Genomic DNA, 23,132 nt, shown 5'->3' with positions numbered 1-23,132 from the left:
ATATTAAGTGAGCTGTACACAGTCTCAGGGAATGCCTACACAGTTAAACAGGCCAGTCTTCCACCAGTTCTGAACTAGAAGCTGTATAGCATACTTAGCATGGCATGAAGCCCAAGCTAATAAGCTCTCCTGAGAGAAAGAATATATTAGCTTGGGCTCAGTGCTTGATCTAATGTGGCGGGTTTGGGTTCAGATTTGGCTAGTATCCATCTGGCTCTTCAGTGCGGGCGGAATAACCTTGCCTTTGCTTTCCAAATACTGTTTAGAACTACCCTCAGTGAAATAAAAGAATGTATGGGGCTACCCTACCCACCAGTAAAACATTGCCACTTCAGAGTGCAATTGGCAGGTGATTCACAGAAATAACTTATTAACGTGGGTCCAATTCATAGAATCATTGTTTATGCTTTCCTTTTCCATGCAGGTTTTTACTTCGGTAAAGCCTTCAATACAGTCCTTAGAACTCTGGAGGAACAACATTGTAAGCTGTTGTGCTTGGGGATACTATTACTAACTTTTTAATTTCTGTCATGGTTCACAGGTGCACAAGCTGAAGATGAAGTAGATATTCACTGATTAAAAACAGCCTACTTTCTTCAGTTAGCTTTATTGCTCTAAAAATTGGGAGAGAGGGGCAGCTTCACTGTACTGGAAGAATCTGACAAATAACCATGGGGCAGTGGGGGGGAGAGAAGAGACAGATGCATCCGTTACAGAACCTAGTGCAGAATCTTGTTTTCCTGTCCCCAAAGTAGAAATCGGTAGCACCCAGGCTTCCCAAGCATTTCAGCAGGGAATTTCAATAGTTGGAAGTAATTAGTACAGCCCTTATCTTTTTGGGCTTTTAGTTCATGAGTAGCATACAAACTACAAGAAGCAATGTAATGCCTGTGATGGTTGATGAACTACTAAGTATTTTTCTTCAAACATGACAAGAGCACAGGGAATTGCTGAGAAGTCTGACATTTGATGAGAACGGGAAGGGTATTCCTCTCCCTCTCCTGTTTTCCCAGAAGGATTCATAGTTTTTCATCCTTAACTATAGCTGCTCAGATGTACAGTGCTTTATTGTAAAGCCTGTGATGAACCTGCCACCTAATTATAAAGATAAACCTGTTCCTGAACAGATCTTAAAGTAATTTCTTTTCCTTTTCCCTCAACATTTCCTCTATATTTTTCTCAACTAGCCTAGGCACAAGGTGGAGTGCCTTTGTGTCTTGTGTAAATTTGTTTCACAGTCCAGTTTAAATGTGGTTGGTTTTGAGAGGAGACAGAAGAATGTTTCTGTAAGGAGGATGGGAGGTGATAAAACTCACCATTTACTCTGCTTCTTTCTAGCTACTATAGAGCAAACGAGGTACAGCAGTTCACGCACTCCCGACCAGTCAGGAAAGGAGAAAAAGACCCAGACAACGAGTTTGCTGTGAGTCCTTTTCTTTCGATGCCAGGTGTCTGTGCTATGAGAAAATGGTTCTATGCATTTATTTATTTTGTTGCTGGCATTTTGAACAGCACTGTTACAATTTTTTTTCCTCCACCTGTGGCAATGGAGTTTTGCTATTAAAATGTAAGAGAAGCAAATTCTTCGCATTGCAATCTTTACATATAGCCAAATGTGATAATGTCAAGGGGCTCTGTAGCTGAAGTTGTAATGCTCAAAATCCTTGATCTAGAATCCATGAATATTGTGCCGTCTAACCGCAGCTTCCTACAGAGTGCAGCTGTGTGTCTGGTAGACTGTGGATGATGTAGCTATCCTTAAGGAGGCCAGCCTCTAACCATGAAGGATCAGTTCAACTTCAGGCCAACTTTTAAGATTTGCAGTGGAGAGTGAGCCTTGGATGTAGTGTTACAGCATGTTTCCTTGCTGCCTGTGAGACATACTGTTGCTCATGTGTAGTGGTTGAGCATGTTGCATATAACTCTGACTAAACATGGCATAATTGCAGTCCTGCTAATAGTGGCCCACATGAAGGATAACAGCCTACTGCCACTAATGTTGATACCATTTAAATAGTAGACATGGTATTTGTTGCCAAAAACACTGATTTCTGTCCCAGTTAGTGAAGGTGAAAGTCATTGTGTAAGTCATGCCAGCTAGTGCTTAAAGCCTGGTTCCGTGCTCTACCACAGAAGAGAATTGAATTGCAAGACCAATATTTTCCTTACATCTTGGAATTTTTTCCTTCTCTAACTAGAATATGTGGATAGAAAGGACAACCTACACAACAGCGTATTCATTTCCAGGCATCCTCAAGTGGTTTGAAGTCAAACAGATTACAACGGTGGGTTCTGCATATGGGCTGGGTCTCATCCCCTCCAATCTTTGGTGGAGTAAAGAGTCTTGCAACAGTTGGGACTACTAGTCCTTCCACTGTTGGATGTGGCACACCAATAACTTCTGCTTCAGATAAAAGCAAATGTGTATCTTCTTTGATGTGCTTGTCTTTTTATGCCATTCTGCAAACAGCTCTACGCAAGGCAGCAACGTTCTATATTGACTGTAATGCCTGGGAGAGCGGTTACTTCTGTAACATACTCCACAGTCAGCAGCCAAGTCCTAAACTGTTGTTCCTTCAGGTTAAGGTATAAGATCGTTCTTGCATTCATCTCTGAATGGCAAGATAGTTAGCACAGGGGGTCCAAAATCCTCTGCTGGAAACTACTGAGCTGCTGTTCATATACGAGGAGTTACTTAACTTCATATTCAGTGGAGGTGAATGAAGTGGAGGTGAATTCTGTTTCTTTTTCCATCAGGAAGAGATCAGCCCCTTGGAGAACGCCATAGAAACGATGGAGCTAACCAACGAGAAAATCAGCAACATTGTCCAACAGCATGTCTGGGACCGGAGTCTTCCTGTACATCCTCTGTCTATGCTCCTGAATGGGATTGTGGACCCAGCAGTCATGGGGGGATATACCAACTATGAAAAGGTCTTTTTCACGTTTATCTGTAGCTCAGTCTGTTGACCTCTGCAATGTTGAAGACCTGAATTGAAACATGGGAGATTCAAGTTCAGTGTTCAGCTGTTACTCAGATATAGTGCATTCTGTAGCTGTGTCTGTCCGTTAAGAGCTCAAAGAGGAGGAGAAAAGAACAAAGATAAGAGATTTCCACTAGACTGGAAGGTGGAAAACTCCCACATCTTTAGTGTTTTAGTGTTTAGTTTTAGTGCTGTGTATTGCCACAGAGGTGAGTGATCCAGCTCTTTTGGGCCTCATTTACAGTGGTGATAATAACATGGTCATACCTCATGGGGGCATTGAGCTGCTTGATCAGCCCAATGATGTCTGCAAGTAACAAAGAAAAGCAAAAGAGCTAACATTTCTCCATTGCATTAATATAGAATGGTAAGGCAAATGAGGATTTCTCTTTCCAGCAGATAATCTGTCTGTAGAGTCTTGCAGCAAAGAGCATACCTTTCAGGAAAAAAAACAGTGTTTCCTATGAAGGTTTATTCAGTTGACTTCAGTTGAACAGTGTATGTTTCTTCCTTTATTGTGATGTTTTAACTTAAGCTGTTTATTCCCAGTATCTAATGATGGTATTCCCAGCACAGAATATATTGCTTATTTCCATAAACTGAATGGATGGTGTTAAAACACATATAATTCTTCTCAGATGTGTTCCAGTCATGTGAAATGAAGTGCAAAAGTTAAATGGGAGAGGGTCTGATTTATCTGGGGTCTAACTCTGCTGATTCCGGAGGAGTCGCATACTTTGCCAGGGCTGAATTTGGCCCTAAATCCTCCCATTTTATGAATTAAGGTTGACATGAAGTTTAGAGTTACGAAAGTGGGAAAGCAGTTAAAACTAGGAAACACAAAGTATCTGTAACCACATCTGGAAATACTCATTTCTGGTTCATATTTTCCTATTTCAGCTGAAGATCAGTACAGAACATTTGGCTTTTGTGGGCGGCTAAAATCTTGAGTTTTAATTGTTTCATTGTAGCCAAAAGCCAAAGTCTGCATTTTTAACATGCGCTTTCTTCTTGCAATAATTAAACACTTTTGAGAAAAATCCACTGGGACCTACCCGGCAGTCCTTTCACAGGCTAACCTCCTCTTGACATCAGCCTTTTTCAGAGTCATACCACTAGGCCTATAAACACTTGTACATACAGTTCAGTTAATGGAACACAGAACTAAGAAATATATGCAGAGGCTGAAATAGATCAGAGACGTGTTCTAAAACCAAATGGAAAAATTATTAGGGATTTTATCTGGGAAAAAGAAAAATTAAATTCTTCTGACCAGGAATTGTGATACATTTCAATGTAATAATACACTGTAACACGTAGTGTGAATTGGCACAAGTTTAAGGCTTCAGTCCAAGAAAGTGTACTTGTGTTTGTTCAACTTCAAACTGATACCAGATTCTGTTGATTAAAGGTAAACACGTAAGAAGTGTAGACTAAAGGTGCTTTGTTGAATCAAAACTGAGTCAAACTCTCAACACGGTCTTTATTTCTACTTGAATCTTTGTAACGAGCCCCATGTGAAAATGTTGTACTTAAGGGCTTAAATCCTAGAGCTTAAGGAAATTGCAGGCAGGAGATGCCCTGTTCACCTTTCTGCAGCGGAGGTTGTTTGCATGTCGTTGTGTACTGTAGGTCGTTGAATGCTAAAAATGAGACTTCTTGAAGTGAGAACTCAGAGACAGGATCTGCTACTCACATTTGAGTGACAAGTAATGTAGCCTTGATTACTCAAATCAATACTATTTTATGAGAAGGCGATTGGAATTGAAGAAAATCCTTGTGATGAAGTAACTTTTTTTACATATCAGTGTTTCACTGAAAAAATAGTAAAATTTGTTGGTTTGTTTTGTTTTTTACAAGAAAAGTCTCTTTTCTTCCCAGTTCTCAGCAAATGGTTCTTTGTCCTTCAGCTTTGTGTCACGGAGATACTAAAACCAAACTTTGCTACGAGGAATAATGCCAATTAATTGCTTTTAAAGTACAAGGATCTTTCACTTGTTAGCTGTGAAAGCAACGTGATGTCTGTATCATCTTCTCTTTGCTTTCAGGCCTTTTTCACAGAGAAGTATCTTCAAGAACATCCTGAAGATCAAGATAAAATTGAACTGCTTAAGCAACTAATTGCTCTACAGGTATTGTATGGGGAAAGAAGTGGAAGCATTATGTATGAGTGTAGATGTTTTTCCAGCATCATTGTTTTGGAGAGATAATGCAGATTATAAGAACAATCTGGATGTGTGTACAGTTGTGTTTTATTTTGAGGAAACTGTCATATTCTAAAATTGTGGCCTAGACTGTTCCATGTACCTTATGTAGCTCTGAAATGTGATTCTGGAATATTTACCAAAGTGACGTAGATTTTTCCCTCATGAGTGTAACAAAATATCTGTTACCTTTTCATTAAATCATCAGACCTAATGTTTTGTCAGTCTGACCATTGAAAGTTGTCTGTTTTGACCTGCATGGCAATGAAAAATTGCCCTAGTTTTTTTTGTAATGCAAATTGCATCCCTGCAGACCAGTTTTTACATATTTCCACACAACAGAGCCCAGTTAAAGCTACCTCACAATCATATAGCTTTAGGGGCTAAGAAGTGATACTCCAACATTTAACATGCTGTGTTTTACAGAGCAGAATATGGAATCTGAGTAGGGAACAGGGAATCATAGGTATAGATGGGGAAAGTGTTCATGTTTCTTGAACACATGGAGCTCAAACAAACAAATCAGTACAGTGTCACAAGTTTTGAGTCAGCAGAGCTTCCTTACTGTATGATTGCTTTTTTTGCATCTGCAAACTCAAAACAAGTTGATTTAAGTCCTTTGATTGTATCTGAAATGTGTAACATGCATAGAACATTTCTTCCTGGAACAGGAGAGCTGATTTGTCCTTTGGTAGCTTAGTTTTGTTCCTCCTTTCAGATGCCGTTGTTGGCAGAAGGGATTAGGATCCATGGTGAGAAGCTGACGGAACAGCTGAAGCCTCTACATGACAGACTGACAGCCTGTTTCAAAGAGCTGAAGAAGAAGGTGGAGAAGCAGTATGGTGTAATAACTCTGGTAAGCATACCTGGTTGTTTAGTGTTTTGCCTTAAAGAAACACAACTTTCCCCTTTCCCACTTGTGAGTGAGTTAGTGTTACATGATTTATCACAAGCGTATTTGTCTGCAGCCTCCCTCCCTCACTGAAAGGAAACAGAGCAGGTCAGGCTCTGTCGTGTTGCCCTATATCATGTCTTCCACACTGAGACGGCTCTCTGTCACATCTGTGGCGTCTTCTGTGGTCTCTACATCTTCCACGTCATCTGATAGCACTTCTTCCAGACCAGGTTCAGACGGGTTAGTAATCAGCCTTTACATGTGATTTACAAGAGTGGGGATATGCCTTTGCTGGAATTAGTTACTCTTAAAATGAAGATTTATTCCATACACAATAGTAATACCTACACACGTAAAACTTTAAATGGAAGCCACTGTTGTTATTCCATTTTACAGGTAGGGTGTTTGCAGCACAGGTAGGGATAGTTCTGGGAATCGAACCCACGACTGTCTGTCTCTGGAGTCCCAATTATCTACATGATACTGAAGAGGGATGGAGGCAGTGTATTTCAGATCCACGCTATTTCTGTTTCCTAGGAATGCTGGAAAACAGAGGTGTAAGATACTACAAGGTAATTTAGGTTGATGTGGTCTGCAAAGAGGTGCATAGTCATATGGTACTTATTCTACCTACCTGTTTGCAGCTGCATACATGGCATTAAAAGGAGCTGCCACACATGGAAACATTTCCTGATGTTACTTCTCTGTACATCTAGTTTGCATCTGTGGTAGCCAGGGAGTTTAGGTGACTTGCTCAAGGTCACACAGCAGACTCGGTGGCAGCGTTCAGCATAAAATGCAGCTCTGGCTCCTTCTGCAAGTAGATCACAGTTTATCTTGTACGTAAGGCATTATACTCAAAATTGCTAAGGTAACTTAGGAGCACAAATCTTACTGAAAATTCCATGGTCATAACTCAGTTTTTCATGTTAATCTCTTATGCAGACTAAGAGATCAGAGCTTTTTAACAGATGGCACTTTAAATGTCTGACAGACTAATGTTTCATGTTTTTTCACTCTTTCGGTGTGGGCCACAGATCTATTCTGGAGCCTCTCTTGGAGAGAAGAATATCAACAGCTTCCAGAGCCGAAGAACTGCCCATGAAAGATGATGGTGATAACCGGATTAGCAAACTCAAGCGGAAGGACTGGAGTATTAGCAAGTCTCAGGTTATTGTAGAGAAGGAGCCAGAAATGGAACTGACTTCCAAAATGGTAAAAAAATAAAATAATAATAGCAATAATAAAATCCACAGCAGGAGATTTTAGTGTTTCCGTTGCTTTCAGCCATGCTTGTCATTGGGAACTTCATTAAATAGTGGGAGGGGTTCAAATACCAAAAGCCTTGGTCATCTGAGTAATTCTTACTTTTTTTATTTGGAAAACTTGTGTCACAGACTGAACTGCAGTTTGGCTTAAGGTACAAACTGGAAGTACGAGGCACTGATGTTTCTTCTAGGTGCTCAGTGCCCTCATTTCTTGTAGGAGTGGAGGACTGTGTGATGCACTCAGCACAATGTAGAATTGTTCTGGTTTTGTCGGAGCAAGCAGATACTGCTAGCCCACTCAAAAATCCAGTTGGCAAGCCAGATGTTCAGCTGCTATCAGTCAGCATCACAGCACAAATCAAATGTACTGCAAGGTGAAGATCAGTTTGATAGATTGAGGAGTTGAAAAAAGATGGTCTGGTAGTTAGGTCACCAGCTTGGGACTCTGAAAAACTGGTTCTTCCAGTCTGTACTCTGGTCCAGATGGCCTGTGTGAGGGCAGGAGTGTTTACTCCTTGAGCAAATTATTTGCGAAAGAGGAATAAAAGAGAATTTGTACCCCCACAGGAGTGTTGTCTTGAGGAATATATTGGAGACTGTTAGGCATTCAGGTTGACAGAGGGATTCAGAATGATCACCTAATACAAACGGTTAAGTTTCAGCCCAAAAGTAGAGTTGTATGACCTTGGAGTATTATTCTGATTTATGCTAAGACTATGTTACGCTGGTCAGAGAGTATGCGAGAATTAGGCAGCTGAGTATTTAAGCTGGTGGCTCAGCGATACTCATTTGACTTAACACAGACTGCGTAAATAATGAGAAAACATGAGTTCTTCTATTTCCCTCTCCCTCCCAAGATCTCAACTGAATCTGGCAGGAACAGGTTATGCTGCTATATATTCAGGAATTCTCATCAAATCTGAGTGACGCTGCCAGCACTTGGAGTCTGCAGAGTATTTATAAAAAGGGGAACGAACTGTGGTTCTAGAATCATGTAATTTGGTATTGACAGGCTTTCCACTCAAGAGGAAAACCTGGGGTCGTAAATATTAGTGGTTCAAGAGGCCTGGCCCTCTGCCTCTGGAAGAATTAAATGGGTTTAACCCACAAACCGTGATGTCAGTTGCTGATCACTTTATTAAATAATACTGGAGGGAAAAGATCTGGGAGAAAGCCCGTTTGTATCGACCAGTTCGCTAGGACAGTAAGGCATGTCTGTCCAAGACTTTGCATTGCAGAGAGCTGAGAAATGCAGAACAGAACACCCACCCTCCCCTCTCCCTCTATATCTCTGAGGGCAAATTTATATGTGTGATCAGCTTACTGAAGTGAATGAGCGGTGAAGGGTTATATTCATGCTTAAGAACATTGCAAAGTACAGAGAATGCTGGTTTTTATAGCTGGTCTGTTCCAAAGCTGCATAGTGCAGCACAAGAATTGGACAGACTGATTTTATGCAGCTCTTGACTAAGCTGCTTGGGAGCTAGAAAGCCAGAGGGAACCAAAGGCTTGCTGTATGTCCAGCAGCTTTGTTCTTTGTAAGTTTTATATTCACTGCACACCAATGTGTGGTCCCTTCTGCACAGTGAGAAATACTGAACTGCTCAATGATGGACAATGATCTCTAAAAGAGCCCAGTGAGCTTAATTATATGTGTAAGTGAAAGCCTTCTCTGTAAAGTAATAAACTAATATTTAAAAGGATTGTAATATTCATGCACTGGACTCTTGGGACTATATTCAGATGGCCTCACGATTTTAGTGAAGAGCACAGAGGACACGCGTGACCCTGGAAGGAACTGGAACAACATTATCTGAGTCCCAAATGCAAGGGATTTGCTCTGTAAAGCCTGAAAAAGACTTGTTTCACAACCCTAAGGAGCTGGATGACACTAGCAGTCCTGACTTGCGCCCAGAATTTCATAATTTTTTTTCTTCTTTGAAAGACTTTTTTTTTCCCCAAAAATTTGTTCACAGAACTGCTAGTCAAATGCAGCAATTTTTCAGCTTGACATCTTCCCTTCTTAGTTAATACGCTACAGTCATTAAAAACAGTTTACTATTGCTACGCAGTTAGTAAGGTCCCACAGAAAACTGAATGTGTCATAGGAGCACAGTGTATGCCTTTTGACATGGCTCAGCCAGGGCAGTGGTTTCACTCTTATGTTTTACCTGAATGCACCTTTCTCCCTTATGTATGGCTCTTCTGGAGCATGTTGATGCCTTTGTGACAGGTCTGATTATCTGATACGTGTGCAGCAACCTTGCTGACTTCTAAAGGTTTTGTTTACTCTCTCTTTCAACCAGGGCACCTCAGGAAAAGCACAAAGGCCAAAGAGTCTTCAGTTAGGAGACAACAGACTGACTTTACTTCAGGGTTCTTCACTCCAGCAGTCAACACCTCGCAGCCCACCACCCATCACTCCCAAAACCCCAAGAACCCAAAGTAAGTCACATCCTTCAGGGCAGTATCTGCAGTAGTAGGAATTGCTATATATTTGCTGAGGTAACCTCGCTGGGGAGGGAGAGAGGGAAGGAGGAACTGCTCTGAAGAAGTTCACAGAAAGTGACTCTGGGCTGTTAATGTTTGTAGACATTTTTGTCAGATAACAGAATTTGGCAGTGTTACCAAAGGCATTACGATCATACTTGTGACTTACATATCACTTGTTAAAATTAGCATATCAGATGAATTCCAGAGAATAATTTTTATCTTTTCAGTTTCTTTCTTGCTTTCTCCTGTATTGACTTGTGGGAAGGTATATTAAACCTCGAGGTGAACATCACATGCAATCAATGTAGATGCTTGTAAAAGCATCAGGTCAGGTGGTTAGAGCACATACTAGAGGAATATCTCCTGTGAATTCACTGGATGGAACTGCATCAATCCAGCATACTATTTCTGATCAGGTCTATGGCTAAATTTTCTGGGCAAGCCCTGAAGGCTTCGTTAATTAATGAACGATAACTCCTATTGCATGGCAAAAAGTTTTAGGAGAAGTTGCTCTGTGGTTTGGAAACTCAGCTAATAAATGTTACACTTGAAAGGGAAGGAATTTATCTTGAAGAATCAGCAAAATGAATAATTGCGCAGTTACCTTCCTTGCATATCTGGTAAGCTCTGTAGTTAATTCTGAAGCAGCATATAAATACGGCTAAGGTAAAAATACAACTGTAGTGTCACCACTGACAACTTCCTTGCTTGCTGTTGCATTTCTCACTCTACTGCTCTTTTTTTAAAGGAACAGAAGTTCATATGTAGGACCTGACTGTCCTTCCTCTTATGTGGATATAAATTCAGAATCCACTGTAGATAATGAACTAAACTAGCATAAAACTGTTGTGAGAGGATTAAAACCAAAAAATACATATCAGGGTGGGGAGTGGGGTGGGGAGACAACCAGAAACACAAACAAATGCAGGAATACTATATGAAGAGAGATCTGTGAAAGGAATGTGTAAACCTCACTCTTCTACTTAGCAAGTGGTTTTAATTGCCTTTAGGAGCAGGACAGCTTCCTAGGAGTTCTTCTGAAGTTTGGGTACTTATCTACTCATCAACTGGAGTTAAAATCAAAGTGAATTCTCAGGTTGAGGCCCAGAGTGAAAGGAAACCCCACTGAACATTGCAGATGTGATAATGGATTCAGTTTTCTGTTCTCTCAGGCATGCATTTTTCACATAAACTTAGATTCATTTGATGAAGATAGAACTCTTCTGAGCATTTTGAACTTAAGGGAGATACAACTGTGACTCTACTTTGACATATCCATTCAGGTTTAGCTGCTAAAGCAGAGAACTGTTAGCAGATCGAAAGCACAAGATATTAAATGATTCTCCCTTAAAATTCTACATGGTCCATCCCATTTCCATTCCTTTTCCACCTACTTTAATGACTTTTCTTATTATTGTTATTGCTTCTAGGTTTTCCCTCATTGCAAGCTGATGGCTTACAGAGCACCCCACCCCCACCTCCGCCCAAAAGCAAACCCTATGAGAATAGCAACCCGAGGAATTCTGTGGAGGTAAGGAAATGAGAGCTGACATTTTTTTGGAAAACAGCTTTTGAGAAAGAGACACCAGTGGAATTTTCCAAGCTGCTTCTAGGGTGGTGCTACTTGAAACTTGTCTAATCATTTTACTGGTTCACTCCCTGAAATCACAAAAGAATAAAAAGTTTTTTGCATCAAGAGAAGGCTATCAAGTGCAGTCCCTTCTTTTCAAGTGGGAGTTGTGTTGTCCTTGGTTAGGCAAACTCTATATAGGGGTGGGAAGATATATTGAAAACAAACAAGCACAATGATTAAAAAGTTTCAAAAACTTGATCAACATAAAATAGCACAGTAATCTGGTCCTGAAAAAGAAGGGAAAAAAAATTCACACATTTTCAGAGATTATAAATGTCTCCTTTTGAGTCCTCAGCTCAGAAGAATCTAATTTTTCAAGGTATGCATCGTTAGTCACTTAAAACAGCCTGTGTTATATCACCATCTTAGCCACAGCCTTTTTCTCAATTTCATGAAGTTGGTTTCCTTCTAGGAACGTCAAATTGCCATTTTTTTTATGCTGTGTCACTAATGTTTCTCTTGCCCTGTGGGATTCCAAACGGCTTGCAGATACTTCACATGCAAATACTCTGGTCACTGTGTCAGAATCACTTCATCTGCCCCTGAAATGCAGGTGCTCCTGATAGGAGACTGTAATTGCATCCCTTTGTAACTGTGAAAGGGATGGATGTCTTCCCCGGTCCAGTTTGCAAAGAGGATTTATGGACTACCTTAGTGAGATGAACTGGAATTTGACCAAAACGAATTTAAAGAATGACTGCACTTAACAAAATATGTTACCTCGGACAACACAGGAAGACAATAAAACAGCTGATCACTTAATTCTGTTAGAGAGAGAGAAATGACACTGGCATAAAGCTTTGGAGCATGGGATAAATAGGAGGTTTTCTACTTTGCCCTTCATTTGGACAGAATTAACTGTGCTTCTGAAAAGGGGCAGTATAGCTGCTGTAGGTGGTGTGAATGGCAGAAATATGCCAGCTCTAGGGATGCTATGGGAGTCACTGGTTCAAGGGGATTAGTAGAGAGCCTGCTTCCCTTGAGCCTTGTAGGAAAACTAATTACTGACATGTTCTGGCTTGCAACATTGACCTTGGCTTGCAGCCAAATGAAAAGGATTTGAAGTGCTGTAAAGAGAGATTGTAAAAGTGTTTTCTGAAGGGTTTTGTTACTTTGTTGTTCTTGTAAAGTTGACTCTGTCCTCCTTCAGTTACAATAGTCCTGAAATCTTGACAGTTTTGGCTAACCAAGTGGTGAGCACACAAGCTTCTTGTTTACCTGGCCTTTCACATCTCATTTGTTTACAGGATGCCCCTTAAAACAAGCAGGGAGCCAACTTGAAAGAACCCACTAGTGCAGTTTCCTGTAAGAACAAGAAACGCCCTACAAGCCCCTGTGCTGGGGAAGCTGGGCTTGCTTTAGTAGAACTTTACTTGCTACCATTTTATGGAGTTAGTTGTACCATTCTGATTTGGAAGCGTTTCATATCCTTTTGGCCCACTTGGTGCAACTCATCAAGCCAGCAAGATAAAAATAGTTGAATTTTGAAATGTTGAGGGAAATGGGTTTATTGCCATTTTACCGATAAACAAAAGGTGGGACAGAGGGACAAATGGCTCTGACTCAAAGTCAGGCTGCAGGTCAGAAGCAACTAAAGTGTATCTGCAACTAAAGCGTATTCTAGCAACTAAAATGTATCTGCTTCTGTTATCTGCTGGGGATGTGTCCTTGTTTGCCCCTGTCATCGATAGCATGCAGTACTGAGAGGCTGAATTCAAACATTTGGTCCTGAAGGAAACATCAAGTAGTACAGGGCCTCTTGGATTTCTTGTTTGGTAAAGCAGAATGTCTTAACTTGCCAGTAATGGTTTATTTTTCTGTGTGTTTTTGTTTTATCTTCTCAGGTTGCTCCACCACTACCCAGCAGACGTGAAGCCAAACCTCCCCCTCCACCCCCAAAAACCAGAAAATCCAGCGTTGTCTCTTCAGAGCAAGGATTGCAGTGAGGATCATCACTTGCTGGTGTAACAGCAAGCGCCTAGAGTGAAATGGCTGCTTTCTTTTTACTGACACGCTGGGGCTCTCTGACCCGAAAGACTAGTGATCTCACCTGCCATTCCGTTCACTCCCCTTAGAGTTTTCTTTGGGAAATACCAAAAGGAACTGTTATTGTGACTGTATTCCCAACCTCTGTTTTACTCTTCCAGTACTGAGACACTAATCACATAGCAGGAGAAGTCGCCCTACTGGAATTCTTGCCTGTCTTAGTCTTGTCTGTCCCAAGCTTTTTCACTGATGCAATTTCAGCAGCTCATTCCTAGTGTAAATCTGTCACAGTAGTGATTTGCACCAGTGTTTGAAACAAGGTAAGCCACACCAGTATGAGATGTGCACTACAGTATTTTCACATAAGTTCATTACAGCTTTACAGCTGTACTCATGCACCGATCCCTCCTTCTGCCCCAGCAGTGTAGCCAAGCCCTGATTTGCATGAAGTGAAACAGATCGCAGCCATTCCTAAGTTGTGAGATGTCGGCTCCTGAGACGTCAGGTGCCGGTGTATGATGTGCAGTCTCCTAAGATTCTTGATTGCAGGCAGAGACCTGAGCATTGTTAGCAGAATAAGAAGTCTTTTTTTCTGCTAGTCATCATATGTATTTAAGATGAAGTGCAGACATTCTGCCTTACACTATCTCTGCTCGAGTAGTAGCAGTCGCTCACTCCCAATGGAGAGTTTAGGTTCACCAGTACTTTGTCATAGTTTCACTGTTGATTGTGGTTTTGACACTACAGAGCAGTTGATACTCCTCCCTGAATTATGTTACCTACTTGGTTTGTGCTTGCATCTGGGATTTGGTACAATATTTCATCTTTGTGCTTTTTAATAGGGTGTAAAAAGTTGCTTCTCTCCTGTGACTATGTGAGAAGAACAGAAGCTGTATTGATACCAGCACTGTATTGGTACCAGCAACTTTGAGAGGATGGAGTGTGCAAAACTAGTTACACATCCTCACCTCAGAAACAAAGTCTGATGGTTACTGTAACCTTTACTTTGGCTGGGCAAATTCACACAAATATAAATAATTCTCATCCTCTTTTTTTTTTCCTGCGCCCATTTGTGGCAGTACTTGCACTTTGTTTTATAGCCTCCCTTGATCTAGGTTTTTAATAGCCACTGGACTTCAGTGGCTGTTAGCCATTCAGATCTGGGATGCATGTGAAAGACTTGACAATTAACCACCTACTTTCTTGTTGTTTGGATTACTCCAGCTCTCTGCAGCTTTTCTTTCCTTGGAGGATGGGATAATCTGTTTAATTTTTCTTTTAGCTATTTATTCCCTGCTCTGTCTGGATGTCAGCATCGGTCTTTCTATTTGTATAGAGAAAAAATGACATGACCTTACATTTTAATGTTTTTAAATTCACATGATCCATGCAGAAAAAGGCTGTGGCACAGTGTTAGAATAGCCTGTCCTCACAGTTGCATAGTGACCAAAAATGCAACACAAATACTATTGTTATTTATGGACCAGACTGGCCTTAGACACAGCGTTCCTCTGTGCCTGAGCTGCCACTGGAAGCTTGCTGGTAAAAACCAGGACATCACCATTTGTGATTAATGCTCCTAATGTTGGCAGATCCATTTTGCACCTTTCAGGGCTACTTGTCGCTGAGCACTGTTAGAAGGGCTGCAAACCCTGGAGTGGGGACTTGCTCTTCTGCAGCAGGCTTACAGGGAGTTCGTGCAGCACTTACACCAGAAGACAATTCAGTTTAAAATTCTCTTGCAAAGTGTATTTCTACTCTGTTCTACTCTTAGAAGATCTAGATGACTCCAAAGATAAGTTACGGCAGCTTTTTTTGCTGTGTGGAGCAGGACTTTCCTAAACTGTCTGTTTCAGAACTAATGCATTGTGAAGAACTTCACTGTTTTCTTTTCAAGCTACATAATTGAAACTTTCTTTATATATCCCCCCAAAGTTGCAGCAGCGTGTTGGTGCCACATTCCCAGCAGCTGAAAAGCCGGTGAAGTTTGGGGTTTTCTTGATTTGTAAGAATTACTCTCTTGTCACATTCAGGCAGAATATTTTGCTGTGCTATTCTGCCTGTGTGACTGGCCTATTTATAAACATAGCTTTTGTCATCGCTGTTATTTTTCACTGATGTTTTCCAGGGAAGGGAAAAGAATCACTCGTTGTTGTTCCCTTTCACTATGGAACGCGGGAAACATGGGAGTTTGCCTGCATAGTTCAGATTCAAACTTTTTGGAAAGGTCAAGGATCCTTAAAACTCATCATACAGAGGGACCAGCCGAGGAATTTGGATCCAAGTTTATTTCTGAACCTATACAAAACTTTGGCTGTTTGGTTACAGCTTGTGGCCTGTTTATTTAGCATCAATATTGATGAAGATTCTGTCATGGGCTCTCTCTTCCAGGTAATAATTTTGCTTAACTGTAACTGTCATTTAGCTTCTGATTATCTGGTAGAAGTTGGGGAGACACTAAAAACCCTGCTGAGGGCGTTGCTCACAGTAGTAAATACAAATACTGTTGGGTTTGGGTTTTTTGTAGGCCACTGCACCATTATTCTGCTCGCATGACTTAAATGGGTTTCATTACCTTACTGAAAAATTGGAAGTTTGTTAAACCTAATGAAAGCTTTTCTCAGCAAAGCCTTTTTCAGGGAAAAACAAAACCAATGAAACCCTAGTGTTTTTTTGTTCAGACTGAGGTAGTCCTTTCTGTTGTACTTATACATTCCCTTGGCTTCAGTGTGACTCCAGTTAAAGAAACCTGCAGAAGCTGCATTTACTTTGCTGCCTGCGTGGCTCTGTAAAACAGATTGCTTTCATCAAAGGGTCATATTGGATTCACATCACAAAACAGGTTGGAGACATTTTGGAAGTTGCACTTCAGTCACATCACATACATCTGCAGTCATGTTTGCTATAGTGCACATACAACTCTTTTCTGGGCTGTTGCCTTCTCACGGGAAATCTTTGAAACCTTTCTGGACAACTTGACCGTGGTTCACCCCCTCTCTCTGGTGCATTGTAGGACTTGTCAGCTCCACATTATGTGCTTGGACATAGACGCTGCTTGACTTGAAAACCACAGGGTTTTCTTGTCTTTCATTTTTTGTCCACTTCTTCCTCTTCTTGTAACCACCGTCTTCCTTCTGCTGCACACATGAACTAGAGGACCCTCTGAAACTCTTCACTTGAACAAGAACTTTCTGTCCTTGGTGAGAATTTTGCTTTAGGCAGAACAGCAGGATGTGGTCTGAATTGTAGAAAAGTACATATGAACACCACCTATTGTTAATTCAGTGCCATTTGACATCTGCCTGTTAGCTCATTCTTAGGTGCATTTCCTTTTCAAAGCAGGTTTGCTTTTAACTCCTTTGGTAAGTCAGCAGAAACAAAGGAGACTCTGCTGGAATCCCAGCTAATGGTTTGTCTGTCATGGGTAAACAAACTAGCTACCAGGTTTGGGTATTTTGGTTCCAAGTGACTTTTTTTTTTGAGTCTTACTTCCCTACCTGTTTGATCTGCTTTAGTAACTTTAACTCATAGATGTACCTTGTACATTCAGCAGGTTTTTTTTCCTGGAGGAGGGAACTAGCCCATGCAAAAAAACCTCATGGGAGGAAGTCTGCCCTTGCGAAGAATTTTTTAGCTGATCTTTAATGACCCTTTACATAATGCTCTTTAACTTGAGGAGACTTGGTTCTGACTGCTTTTTTTGCAGTTTTATAGACTAGGTTTATGAACAGAGTACTTAGCATGTAAGTGGTTAATTATCCTTTCCCCTCCTTCTTCCCTTGGACCGTGCAGCTGCCAGCCGTTAGGAATAAAACAGTTGCTGTCTCTCCTGTGTGCTGATCCTAGGTGCTAATACCTGAGCTAGCCAGGTGCCCAAGTCACCTAGAGAGTCAGGAGAGCAAGCAGGGTGGTGGCTGTAGCCCATCCCAGTGCTGGCAGAAGTCTAGGAAGCTTCATTGCTTTGTGTAATTTGAGCAGTGGCTGAAACGGGCCTTTCATTTGTATTTTGATCTTCGGCTTTTACTATAGAGCCAGCTGTTTAAAAAGCAGTGAAGATACTATCTTCCTGTATGCTCTGCCTTGCAATTGCACTGTCTCACCTGGCAGGTTCCTTAAACTTTGTCTTGGTATGCTGTCCACACAGATCAGGCTTTTCCTCCTGCTGCCTTTGTTGTCTGGCCAGTTGAAGACTGTTGTAGCTGAGGCATCACCCTAACTGGAAGGAAAGGAACAGCTGATGCCCAAAGAGTAGAGTGAGGCAATTTCCCTTCCTGAGATTCTGGGCGTTTTCATTGGCAAATTTTCTATGCCAAAAGGAGTTTAAGGTTGGGGGATTTTTTCTTAGCGTTATTTTTGTTCTAGAGTCTGAAGTGCTGTAAACTCTTCCCTCTGCTCCTTCTTGCCTTTTGGCAAACTAACAAACAGGAGTTCAGTTTTCTTAAATGTATTACTGACTGTGGTATGTGAAGAGTTATGTTCCTAGCTGATATAAGTCAGCATAGTTTGCTTAGAGGTACAAGATGGAATTTCTGTACTATGCCTAAATGATTTTAGGGCTTTGTGCCAGTTTCAGGAAAAAGCATTGTCTTCCAAGTGTCAGATTTTTAAAGGCAGTTGGGCTTTTAAGTGTGTGAATAAGCATGGGGCCTGACTGATTTAATGAAGTGGAATTAAGTGCCCACACTGTTACGAGAAATCCCACCAGACCCCTGATTTTTTTTAAGTGTTCTGGTCTTTGCTATGGTACCTACCTGACTTAAGGTTCTGAGATTGAATTTTCAGAGACAATTTAAGATCTCACTACTTAGTTTTCAAAATGAGAATCATCTTTCCATGTTAATTAGATGCTTTTGGAAATGTCATCTAATGTCTTTTAAGCTGGAGGGCTAAAAATGGGAGTAGAACAGTCCATAATGATGTCATCTCTGCATACCAGAAATGAAAGCAAACAGCAGCGCGTCTACCCAATTCATGGTTTCGAATAAAACAAATCTCAAAGTTAAATATCCAGTCTGCAGAGAATACAAAATCTAATCCCATTTCATAGCCATGCTGTTCAAAGTTAGTGTTAAATTTCAAGTGTTAGAGGATTTTTTTTCTTTGGAGAAATATGCTCAACACTTGTTTTCTGGAGCTTTTAATTAAAATTTGTCATGCTGTGATAAATTCCTTTAAAAATGTTACAGGCTCTAATCCACATCAGGGGAAGAGAGAAACAGACAGCTTTCCATTTCAGTGGATTATTGGATTAGGAAAGGACACCGATTCCAGTGAGAACAGCTCTGTGATCTGCAGTGGCAGAAAATGCCGTAATGTATATTCAGTGGGTTTTGAGAACCTGCATCTATCTAATAACCTTCACACTACGCAGCCCAGTGTATGTTCCACAGATTAACAGTGAGTTAGACTTGTAGTGATAATGGCTCAGATTTTCTCTCCTTATTTATTTTTATAATTGTAAATGGAAATAGTAAGTTTAAGATGTCTGTAATTTAACTGTAATCTTTTTTTATAGTGAAAACATTCCTGACCCGTTACTGCTACCTTCTTTCAATTTTTTCTTTAATTAAAAACCTCTCTATCTTATATTTACTGTTGCAGACCAAATTATCTAGTGGACCAGGGTGAGCTTTTCCTAGGACTACATCAGAAAGAAAAAGTAAACAAATACTGTGATTTCATTGATTGCGTGGCAGGAGAGGGGCTTTTCAAAAGCACATGAGGTTCACTCATTCTGCTCCTCTTAACATTAAAGCAACCTTAGGACAGTGTGCGTGGGCACTGTAGAGAGTACACAGACAAGTACAGAGGAAAAGCGTCCGTGTATGCTGTATTGGCGTGACTGTTCTGCTTAAAGGCTGTCATTGAAACCCCTGGACATGCATGACTGCATGCTTTGACCTTGCTTTTCACATGCATGGTCTGCAGTTTTTGTATTTTTTCAACAGAGCTGTAAGTCCTCAGCAGCCCTGAAATTCAGCCCCAATATGCATGGTATTAATTGATGTAGTTTTTCATTGTTGGTATTATAAAGGTTTAATGACATGATAAACCTTGGGACATGTTTGTCTTGAATTCAGGAGAATATGAATGTTGTGTAACACGTTTCTGTGAGTGTTTTGAGACCCTGGATGTGATGGTTTAGTTATAAAACCCACTTCTGCAGACTGCAAATACCTTCTTTCTTTCTCTTTTAGTCCTCTGCAATTGAATCAGCAAAAAATACAGCTTTTAAACTGGCTCTGACAAAAGAGTAGGAGCTAAGCTTTGGAAGGGGAGTCTGCATCTCTCTGGGTAAATGACATATGATTCACTAAGTCTGTAAAGCAAGGTGTATAAATTTTCATGTTTTTTAAAATGCATTAACTATTGTAAAGTTTGTAAATACCTTTTTAAAATAAATGTAGTTTTTATGAGTGAACCAGTAAAAAAAGAGCCTATAAAAGTCTTTCATACATGGACTACTGAAGTGCGAGTGGAATTACCTTCCAACAGTAAGTTTATTCTTGATTTTTAACAAAGTTGTATTACTGTTTTATCCAGAGATTAGTGAGATCAGACAGTGCCAGGCATTGTCTGTACATGTGAAACAAAAGCTGTCACATCTAAGTTTTCATTGCAGGACACAAAGCAGGACCCTATGCTGCTGAGTCCCCGCCACTGGCCTAGAATGTGTTCTCTTTTACATATAAGCTAGTAATCGATACAATTATCTTCTACTATTTAAATGCAACTTCAGAGTATTTATTCACGTAATGCAATCTAAGCAGAGACCATTTGAAGAGGAATTGTTTTTAACATAGCTTGGAAATTTTATTCTGGGTCCGTTGTTCCATTTGGCTTTATGGGTTTAAATCTTCTTTCGTCTTGCTTCTCCTTTGATCAGCCTTTCCTGTAAACACACATCATATCCTTTTTTTAAAGAGAAGAAATAACTTTGGTGGTGGAATTTTAAAGCCTGGTCAGATGCTAAAATATTCATATTGTGGTCTCCGTTGGAAGGAGGATTAGAATGACATAAATCTGACCCGACGTGATCTCTGCCACCTGCCCATGGATCTGATCATATAATATAATGTAACTGACACTTATAATGGCCCTTTTCATCCCAAAGTGCATGACCGACTTTACATCTGTTAATGGGTCCACCACTGCAGCAGTTCTTGGAGTGCAACCCAACAGCTGTTGAACACTACACTTTGACAGCAGTTTAGGACAAGAAGCGTGAACTTACACAAAGCGTCAGTATGTCTCTATTGAGCTCAAGCAGTTGGCCAAGATACCAGAGACAAGAAAGCTGTGCTTGCAAAAGTATTACAGGGTCATTACGGAGTAGCACAGTTGCCCTGTTACTGTTCTCTGTCTACCTTAGTACTGCTCGAATGGAAACCATGTTCCTGTGTCACATGCTGCTGGGTCTGGTCTCCTACTTGAATATTTATGTTGTTACCTTTGAGTTGAAAGCCTGAGGTGTTTTGGATAGATGTGCTGTCTGAAGAGGTTATTTTTTTCCCTTTTGTATCTTAGCTAGGTGTGTTTTTGTTTGTGCTCACTACCAGCTTCTCCAGGAAATGATGAAGATAATTTGAAAAGTTTTTCCATAGGGTGGACCATTTCCAGACACCTCCCCTTTCATTGCATAATATTCCTGTAGCAACTCCAGGCATGTGTTACATTGGAAGAGCTGCATCTGGAAAAAGTTTAATTTGCTTTCAGTGTCATTAAGCAGCTAGAAATAAGCAGGTGAAATAGTTCAGACTGCTACAGGAATAAGACACGCAAACTAAGTGTTCGATGCAGAGACTTAGAAGTTTTTACATTTATGTGCAAGATTACCAGCAGTTTCTGAGCAAACCTCAGAACCTGATGGGGGGGTGCCTTCAGCTCTGCAAAGAAAGGCCAAGTTTTGCTCAGTGAGCAAGAAGTATCAAGGACTCATTTCAACTATCCTGATAATTATTCTGGTATCTTTTCCTGCCTAACATAGTCTCTTGCAGTAAAAAAAAAAAAAGTCTAAACATACTAAGTTTCTGTTGCTGGCTCTTCATTCTGCAAGTAGTGCCATTGGAAGCCAGAGTCATGGACCAAGATTCCATTTTATGTTCAGTACAAATGGGATTAAAGATGACCTAAAAAAAATACTGGATTTTAGGTAGTTTCTGGATGAAAATCCAATGGAAGTCAGACTCTGACCTGTCTGCATTACTGTTACTGAGTTTATGAGCCTTTATTCAGGCCAGGTTCCTCAGTGAAAGGCTAGAGTGTGTACTTGAAACGTTCGGTCTTGGCTTCAAAAATGAAGTAGAGATTTGAGTGTTTCAACTTTTAGGACAGCTCAGAGGCACTTCCCAGAAAGTGGTGACCATCTGGCCCGATCAAGGTATTGCTATATTAATTAAAGAGCACATTTTTGCTTCAGAGTATTCTTCCTATGGCAGTTAGTTTGTATGTGAAGTCTCTGCTGTCATTGCATTAGAGCATCTAATGGAAAACACATTTCCAGTCTAGGGACCTTGGGAGCAGCAGCTTCCATATGGCTTGATCCTTCAGCTGGCAAAGTGCGCCTTTGAAGTTAAGCATCTGTGAATGCTGCATAGATTTATATTAAGGTAGAATGTGTTTGACTGTATTTTGTTTTTAATTTAATGAGTAAGGACATTGCTACAACGGGAGCATAAGAATAATGTAGTCCTGTCCTAGGACTGTAACTCTGAGGTACTTGAGAATGATGCAGATAATAAGAGCAGAGACAGTATTACCACATGTGAACTAAACTTACATGCCACCTCTTCCTTTTCCACCACCTTTTTTCTCTTCCCTCCATGTACTTTCCCAGCCTTGACCGGTCCCCTAATTTTCCCATAGTGATAAAAGAAAAAAAACATGTTACTTACCATGGCTTCCTTCAGATCACTGAACCTGGAATGCTGATAGGAACCTGGGCATTCAGTCTTCTGCACTTCCCCTAATTTTTCCATTTCATTTGCCATCTGAATTGGGAAGGGATACAGCCTTTATGAAGGGAGATGTTCTGCTAAAGCAGCTCTACCCTAATTACAGATGAAGATGAAACTGTTCCACTGCACAATTTAAATTCATCTCTTTCCCAGGTGCTATGCTTGTGCTACAGCAAACTTAAAATCAAGATGTTGGAATTGCCGTTACGAGGGACTACACATGAAGTATTAGGAAGGATGGGAAAACCACTGCTTTCGCATTTGCTTTGTCACTTAAGTGCTTACCATCTAATCGGTTACCACATGACAGCTGCCCATTGCCACATTCTCAGTGAAGTGGATGAATGTTGTCATAAAACAGCCCATCAGAATATTGGCTGAAATTTAGGGAGAAGATGAAATCAGGTTTAGCCTGGAACTCTCCTTTAGAGCAGGCTGCCCAAGCTCTCTGTCCACAATAGACAGCACTGTTCTTCATGCAAGGCTGTCAAATGTCATCGTACCCTAATGCCAATTACTTTCCAATTACTACTTTAAAAAAGTGTGTGTGTGTGTATATATATGTATGTATGTTTGGGAGGAAAGAGACAGAGATACATATACAGTAAAGCCTATGTAACCTCTTTTTTGCTTGCACCTTTTACAGATAAGGGTTCCTAGCTAAAGCAACAGGGTTGTTTTACAGTCTGGAACCTACCTCTTGAAATGATTC

At 40.6% G+C, this 23,132-nt stretch overlaps 2 protein-coding genes across 2 annotated transcripts in view; one reads left to right on the top strand and one right to left on the bottom strand.

Moving 5' to 3' along the window:
* Positions 1-13,423, top strand: part of DOCK5 (dedicator of cytokinesis 5) — a 64,907-nt gene extending 51,484 nt beyond the window's left edge. Inside the window, exons 42-52 of the mRNA XM_009319546.1 lie at positions 1,054-1,135; positions 1,339-1,423; positions 2,199-2,285; positions 2,758-2,934; positions 5,033-5,116; positions 5,907-6,044; positions 6,157-6,323; positions 7,121-7,298; positions 9,658-9,796; positions 11,275-11,375; positions 13,322-13,423. Of these exons, the coding sequence (XP_009317821.1) occupies positions 1,054-1,135; positions 1,339-1,423; positions 2,199-2,285; positions 2,758-2,934; positions 5,033-5,116; positions 5,907-6,044; positions 6,157-6,323; positions 7,121-7,298; positions 9,658-9,796; positions 11,275-11,375; positions 13,322-13,423 (1,340 nt within the window). The remainder of the gene's footprint in view (positions 1-1,053; positions 1,136-1,338; positions 1,424-2,198; positions 2,286-2,757; positions 2,935-5,032; positions 5,117-5,906; positions 6,045-6,156; positions 6,324-7,120; positions 7,299-9,657; positions 9,797-11,274; positions 11,376-13,321) is intronic.
* Positions 13,424-20,313: 6,890 nt separating this feature from the next.
* Positions 20,314-23,132, bottom strand: part of GNRH1 (gonadotropin-releasing hormone 1 (luteinizing-releasing hormone)) — an 8,457-nt gene continuing 5,638 nt past the window's right edge. The window contains 3 exon segments of the mRNA XM_009319537.1: positions 20,314-20,355; positions 22,358-22,453; positions 23,118-23,132. The exon segment at positions 23,118-23,132 is cut by the window's right edge and continues 13 nt beyond it. Coding sequence (XP_009317812.1) covers positions 20,314-20,355; positions 22,358-22,453; positions 23,118-23,132 — 153 coding nt within the window.

Source organism: Pygoscelis adeliae, unplaced genomic scaffold (genome assembly GCF_000699105.1).
Source record: "Pygoscelis adeliae isolate BGI_AS28 unplaced genomic scaffold, ASM69910v1 Scaffold372, whole genome shotgun sequence".
Taxonomy (NCBI): domain Eukaryota; kingdom Metazoa; phylum Chordata; class Aves; order Sphenisciformes; family Spheniscidae; genus Pygoscelis; species Pygoscelis adeliae.
Note: the sequence above shows the minus strand (reverse complement) of the source record. Positions and strands in the feature narration are given on the sequence as shown.